Source organism: Nematolebias whitei, chromosome 17, assembly GCF_014905685.2.
Source record: "Nematolebias whitei isolate Nwh7 chromosome 17, NemWhi1, whole genome shotgun sequence".
Taxonomy (NCBI): domain Eukaryota; kingdom Metazoa; phylum Chordata; class Actinopteri; order Cyprinodontiformes; family Rivulidae; genus Nematolebias; species Nematolebias whitei.
In genome coordinates, this window is record NC_056514.1 from 21552393 (window position 1) to 21559736 (window position 7344).

Genomic DNA, 7344 nt, shown 5'->3' on the forward strand with positions numbered 1-7344 from the left:
CCCCCGTCTCTCTGATTTGCTAGAGCCGTATGTCCCACCACGTTTCCTGAGGTCAGCGGACCAGTTGCTCCTCACAGTTCCAGGAACTTGCCTTAAGCGCAGAGGTGACAGGGCCTTCTCTGTAGCAGGACCAAGACTTTGGAACGAGTTACCTCTGTTTGTCAGACTGGCCCCCCTCCCTCTTGGTTTTCAAATCCCGTTTAAAAACCCACTACCATTCAGTAGCTTTCAACACCAGATGATCTGTGTTTTGAACCTGTATGCTCCACATTAGTTCGTCGTTATATTTATTATCTGCAACATTTTTATGTTAACTTCATTTTGTATGTTGCTTTGTGTGTTGCCTGTTGTTCTGTCTGTACAGCACTTTGGTTGGCCTTGTCGCTGTTTTAAGTGCTCGATAAATAAAATGGTATGGTATAATTCTCCTACATAGATTTGAATGTAACCCTGTCATATCAGAAGAAAATAAGTAACGAGGACTAAAGCTGAAGTTAGTTTGCAGGAAAGCCACTCAGATTTTTTTCAACGAGTTTAGAATCCATCACTAAGAAGCATCATTGTAACTACTATATATTTTCAGTCTCAGCTTGTCTCCACTGGAATAACCTCGATGTCGTAAAGTGGTTTACACACTGATGAAACGGGATTATGAGTCTGGAAAACAGGGTGGAGCAAACCAGCATGGCTTTTAACAAACATTTTCACACTTCTCACACACCGGTCTTTTTTTTTTTTTTAAGTAATTCATAGTTTTAAAACATATCTCATAAAATAACTTTATTTTCAATTTTTTTAAATATCTCTCCACAGTCACCATGTATACCAGAATAAATCGGATTAATCCAGTGCATGGCAGCTCTCTCCTTGGACTCAGCTGGTGATTTGGGGCCTGAGCAGTGATTGTCTTCTGTTACCTGGACATGTCCATATCTGTGGTCATCTGAGGTTTCACCGTGGGTTTAATAAAGTCTTTGGTGATCACCACATCTTTGCCCAGCCTCCAGACGCAGCGCTGGACCATTCGGAGGACCTTCTGTAACCTGCGGTCCAGCGCTAAGAGGTGGGGCTCGGTCAGGACTGGCTGCAGAGGGTCAGTCAAGAGGGATTCCCTCATGACATCACTGAGCCTGAACTCTGACCGGGCCAGGAGCTGCAGTCTCAGGAGGGTGGAATACTTGATCCTAAAGAGAAGAGAAGAGTTGAAGCATTTATGATGAAGCAAGAGGAGTGTTTTGATTTGGTTTAAAATTGTTAAGTAGCAAGAGCATTTACACAAATGTACATTGTTCACAAATAAGTTATTTTGAATTTTGTCACTGAAGCATCTGGTTTCATTTTACCAACAGTTGGAGGGACATGTTGGCCCAGTTCTGTCTGAAGTAGCTGCTCAACAGTCCTGGGTCTTATTTTTACCTTTGTTTTTAACTGAATGTGAATATATATATTGTTAAATAACCTGTATATACTTTACCGCAGTGATGTCTTTCCAGATGTGTAAGCTGCTCATGCCATATGCACTTGCACCCCCATACCATCAGAGAGGCAGGCTTTTAAACGGAGCTCTGGTAGGCTGTGTTGTGTTAGAAGTTTAATCTTGCTGGAGGCCCGGTCTGGTCTACTCTGACTCATAACTTGGTTTGGACTGGATCAGACCAGTCTCAGGCAGCTGCTCACAACTAGCGATCCCAAGGTCAACACGCAATAAGGAGTCATTTTTTTTGTTTTTCTTGCTTCCAACACTTAGATTTGCACATCGCACTATTATCCACCATCAGAAACAGATAAGACCAATGACGTCACACATAGTCACCCCACTGATACACACTGATAGGCTGTGCCCGCCCGGATGTGAAGGCGGAGCCAAGGGCCAAGATAAGCTGGGGCGTTCTTGTGCACGGGGCCTCTGCTTCTCGGTTGCGACGGGTTGGACGGATGCCTCAGTGCTGAGCCTCTAATTTTTCCTGCACAGTGAACTGTGTTTACAGACAAAGTTTTGTGGAAGTTTTCCTGGTCCGTGCAGTGATGTCCAGAACAGAATCAGACCTGTTTTTAATGCAGGACCTGAAGATCACAAGTATCCAATATTGACTTTCAGTGTGGTCCTTTGAGCTTACGGTTAAATTCTTGAAATATTTTAACGATTTCATAAACTATAAATTAATTATGACGGACTATTCACTCGTTCCAGTTTTTATTAATTAATTAATGTGTTGTTGTTGTTGAGAAACTATATTCTGAAAATGCTCCACTGTTTTAGACACTTTCTCACAGACTGGTGAACCTCTTCAGCCTCTCTGAAATGTTTTTTCTTACCCCGTTTTTTTAATGACCTTTGGTCAATTAACATAATTAGCTTCAAAACATTCCTCCGTCTGTTCCTTCTTACTTTTACAACCTTTTCTTTCCCCCTGTATCAACTATTTTTGATATGTTGCTGCCGTCACATTAAAAATAGCCATTTGTAATTCAATTAAACAAAACAAACATTTGATATGTTCCCTTGTGAATAAAATATGAGCTTTATGAGATTTGTACATCATTGCTTTCTGTTTTTGTTTGAATTGTATATGTCTCAATTTATTCAGAATTGCGAGTGTGCAACAATCGACTTACATGCAGCACTGAGAGAGTGGAGCCAAGATGGACATCTCGTCATGAGAGTGCTTCCCAAACCTGAGCAGAAAATGAAATGAATGTAGATTTAAAAGCACTTTGGCCGAGGCCACGCTCAAACTAGTTATTAGTGCAAGATATTAAGACATTTGTCAAAGCAATGCACATCTCCCACCACCTTTTAGGGTGAAGTTTTAAACAGATTATGTTGTGATGAGAGGGGATGGAGTTAGAGTCTTTTTGGTCAAACCTGTTGTAAATCAACTTCAGTTTAATAACATAAACTTTTTTTTTTTCCTTCTTGCTCTTGGTGAAGGCGGATGCTTTTTCCTCCCGCTCCTTCCCCTGCTTCTGCTCTTTGTCCTGTGAATCTTTTGGAGCCTCTCTTTGCATATCTTTTGAAGTGTAAATTATGGATCTGGTCAGCTGGTCTCTCAATGCAATGGATCAGATTTTGAGGGAATGTGCCTGCTGTGAGCACTCGGACTCAGATGCTGTGTGAGCTGACCGTAAGCTGGATGCGATTCTTGCTGAGAATTGCAGGCTACTTGTGGCTCCTGAATCTTGCTGGCGGCAAAGAATTGACCTTGGAGAAGTTGCAAGCTCGGCTCAGCGATACTGACCACTAAATTTGGCTGTTTGGAGTCACCATTGAGATGTACCAGTGAGACTGTAAAGTAGATGGGAAATTAACGGAGTCAGCCTGATCCAAAACAACTGTTGTCTGAATATGGCTCCCCTGTGTCGGCCTTGGAAGGCTGACTATCTCAAATTCTCCGGGATGTTATGGGAGATGCTCTGCTCCCACTAGGGCTGCAACGATTCCTCGAATAATTCGAGGACATCGATTACAAAAAATCCTCGAGGCAAATTTATCTGCCTCAAAGCTTCGTTAAAACTATTCAGAGCACTGTGGTCTAGCCGGAAGGTTTTTGTGTTGCACAGCGCTAGTGCTTCCGCTAACGCGTATGTGCTGTTTGTAGCTATGGAGGGAACGGAGACTGCCTAGAAGAAGAGCTCTGAAAACAACAAAAACTGTCAAAAGTTTGGGAACATTAGGCTAAACAGAAAAGACAACACAGTGAAATGCATCCACTGCAAAGCAGAACGTAACAGGTTGTATCATGTTCTCTGTGCAAAATACTAAATGTGTGATAATCTGTCATGTTATGGATATAAAATGAGGCATATTTTTGCTAACGTTAAATCTACTGACTAATCACAGTGGCTATCTGGCAGGGTCTGTATGATGTGTGAGGAAAAAAAACTGTGCAGGACTCGATGCAAGTTTGTTAAAGATAAAAGCAGCAACAGACTGATGCATTTATTTATTGCTGTACTTCCATCCTGACTTAAATGAGATATTTAAGGTGAATATTTCAAGTGTAAATGTACTTAAACGAGTTAGTAGGACTTTTTTTTCTTCTTGCTGCTGTTTATGACTGAAAACTGGGATTAATCTGCATTTATTACTACGGTCATATTTGTTTATAACTAAGTAATCAAGACTAAATAATAATACAGTCTGCAGAACTCAATGTACAAACTTTACATTATCTTACTCAGTTTCTAACATGAAGATTCCATTCAGTTTTCCAATCCATAACAATTATTTTACAGCATTTAGATTTTTCTGTGATGTTTAAAAACAATTAAATTTAAGCAATAAAACATTTTTAAAAGAGGAATTAAATGGGTTGTTTATTTAATGTTCTTTTTCGTGTATTTGTATTACTCATAAAATGAGTACGTTACTGCAGAACCTGACAAATTTTGTTTTCGATTACTCGATTAATCGCCAGAATAATCGATAGATTACTCCATTACTAAAATATTCATTTACAACAGCCCTAGCTACCATATGCTGATGTCGTGTTACTTTTTGTGCTGAGGTTTTCTTACAACTTCACACTATGTCCCTAACTTGATATGATTTTTTTTTTTACCTCCTCTTTCCTCGTGTTCACTTTTCCTTATCTAACGAAAAAGGCAGCGCCTCTCATGAGGCTGCAGCCTCAGGCACCCGGTCTACCCATATTAATTCTGATTCTTCTTAAACTGAAGTTGTTCACTGAGCTTTCTACAAGAGTTAAGACACTGGACAACATCCCACTTCAGCAGATCTAAACTGTAGACTGACAAAATAAAAGCATAAATCATTATTTCACATTCTGTATGTCTCACCCTCTGGCATTGTCCAAGTGGAGAAGAAACCCTTCATCTCCAAATTTGGTAAAAGTCTCATAATGGTGTCGGTCCATGTTACCTGTTCATTAAAATAAAGATGATTTTGACAATAGATGTCCAGTTTAAATGTGTCAGGATTGTGTCTTTTCATTGAATACCTATTAGAAAGTCAAAGATGGACATGTCCATGATGTTGAGTAGCCTGTTGCCAGATCTGTAGGGATGTGTTTTCTTTACTGTGTCACAGTAGAAAGGATTCACCTCCCACCTATAAAGAAAACATAGAATTCATATAGATTTATCGAAAAGATCATTATGGAACATGAATAAAATAAATTCTTTAAAACTCAAACCGCAGATGCATTTTCATTTTGAGGATAACAGAAATAACTTTCCGATTTGACTTGGCAAAAAAAAAAAAACTCTTCAGGTCTTACTCTTGGTGTCTGGTGAAGGTGTAGGAGCGCGTCCAGGGGTTGGGGATGGAGATGCGAGGAGCGATGCTGAGGCCCGGCAGATAGGCAGACAATGAGCCCTCCAGCAGATCTGGACCCCCACACACGGCGTATTCTGTCTTACACACATAAAGGCACTTGGCGAAGAAACACGTGTTGTTTGCTGTTTGGGGAATAAAAGTCGAAACAAAATGCAAAATGAGTTTGCTGATCACATTTCACGCTTTTTCATCTCACTTCGATTTATCGTAAGAAATAGTTGGCCGCCAAAATCACTCCTATATTCCAAGGTTCAGATCAACTTTTATATGCAAAGCTAAAAAGAAACCTGGCTCTTAATCTGATGCACTGCCATAAAAACATTAAGACTTTTGAGACAATGTGGTTATTTATTGTCCATAATTAAAAGTTATTTCCAAACCACAGATAAGGTGGAATGAATAATGTCATCAAACTCAAAACATGGGTGACTTCTGTTTTTTTTAAAGACATCATATTCCACTTTTTGAGCCGTTCATACATTTTCTATGTTCGACAACTTTGTGCGCGGAGGCTTTTGCAGAATAACAAAACCTGAAGTCATCTAAGAATAAAGGTATTTTCTTTCTGAATGCAGAGTTTTCCTCTCTTATTTGATGATACATTATGGAAAAACATGCAGTAACTCCCGATTGTTATTTTTTTTTTTACTTATTGTAAAAAATAAATAAAATAAAATTGACCATAAAACAGGAAAATATGAACTAAGTGAATTCACAGACATAAACACTTACAATTAACGTGAGGTGTTTTTTTTTTTTTTAATTTATTTTATACCAGGACTGTTTATTGACATGGAGGGGGCGGGGCTTAAAAAGGTACTAGCCTACTGAGATCTGTCCATTACAGCTTCAACTTCCAGATTCCCAATGGATGTCTAGTTTTTCTTAAAAGTCTTGAACAATTTATGAACCTCTGCTTCGTCGTCAGTCGTAACTGATGCATAAACATCAGCAGAAAGAACTTTAAATGAAAATAGCTCTTAAAGAAACTGAACCCAAACTAAAAATTTTCAAAAACGCAAAAGGTGCAGTCGGTGTGCGGATAGGTTTTTAAATTTTCCACATTTTTTTTCAAGTGTACACAAGTATTCTTTTAAGACACCGATCCAAAGAAATATTTAAACCAGAACTCTTCAGAGCTCTTTAAGGCCCTTTATACTCTGATACAGATGTTGAGCTAAATGAGCTTTTGATGTTGCGTTTGCTCCAGTTTCATTTGGAAATTTAATATATTTTAAAATGCTTTCCAAAGTTGAGCATTTTAAAAACACTTTGGTAAATCTGAAAAGTAGAGAATTTATAAAACTTCATAAAAGTTTAAGAAGCTCAATTATTGAGGAAAAATTAATGTATAAAAAAAACTGTACTACTTTGATATTAACATTACTGCCCCCTACTGGTTGGGCATGAGCATTTCACTGTTAAATTATTCTCGATTGGATGAAGTTTTATTTTTACAACTTTAGAAAATAAAGTTTTCAAATATACATTCATAGTAGTGTAGTTTAGGCCTAAAATAGACCTGCTGGTACCTGGTGAGGTGAAGAACACGGCCCGTAGGTCTTCATTGTGGGCCACTTGGAGAACTTCTCCTGTGACGTTCACTCGCCTGCCGGCTACTGGAGGGACCCTTCGAAAGTCCAGGATCCTGCAGGAAAAGTTAATGGAGGAGAGGAAAAAAAAAAATCCAACTGATAATCTTTTCTTCTGCAAAAACATGTTCAAGTTCAAGGTTATTGTCATTCGCATCACATGTGGTACATGAGGTGGAACGAAATTGTGTGCACAGGGTCCCACATCCAAAATAGCAAAAATAGAAAGTATAAAAAAGAAACAGAATATAAGAATCTACGATATACACTAAGAGTTACGCTAAACAAACGCTAAATGATACGCTAAAAGATTTAAGATACTGCTAAACATTTATAATGTAAAACAATACGGTGTATTAAACAGCAGCCTGAAAATGAGTCTCTAGTGAGTAGATTGATACGAATAACAAGAAACAACAAGAGTTGCCCAATGAAATTTAGAAGATCATGGCG

At 38.7% G+C, this 7344-nt stretch overlaps 1 protein-coding gene across 1 annotated transcript in view; it reads right to left on the minus strand.

Moving 5' to 3' along the window:
* Window positions 1-765: 765 nt before the first annotated feature.
* Window positions 766-7344, minus strand: part of fam20a (FAM20A golgi associated secretory pathway pseudokinase) — a 161427-nt gene continuing 154848 nt past the window's right edge. The window contains exons 6-11 of the mRNA XM_037691358.1: window positions 6832-6947; window positions 5241-5421; window positions 4962-5071; window positions 4801-4882; window positions 2617-2676; window positions 766-1184 (exon numbers count right to left, since the gene is read on the minus strand). Coding sequence (XP_037547286.1) covers window positions 914-1184; window positions 2617-2676; window positions 4801-4882; window positions 4962-5071; window positions 5241-5421; window positions 6832-6947 — 820 coding nt within the window. The 3' untranslated portion in view covers window positions 766-913. The remainder of the gene's footprint in view (window positions 1185-2616; window positions 2677-4800; window positions 4883-4961; window positions 5072-5240; window positions 5422-6831; window positions 6948-7344) is intronic.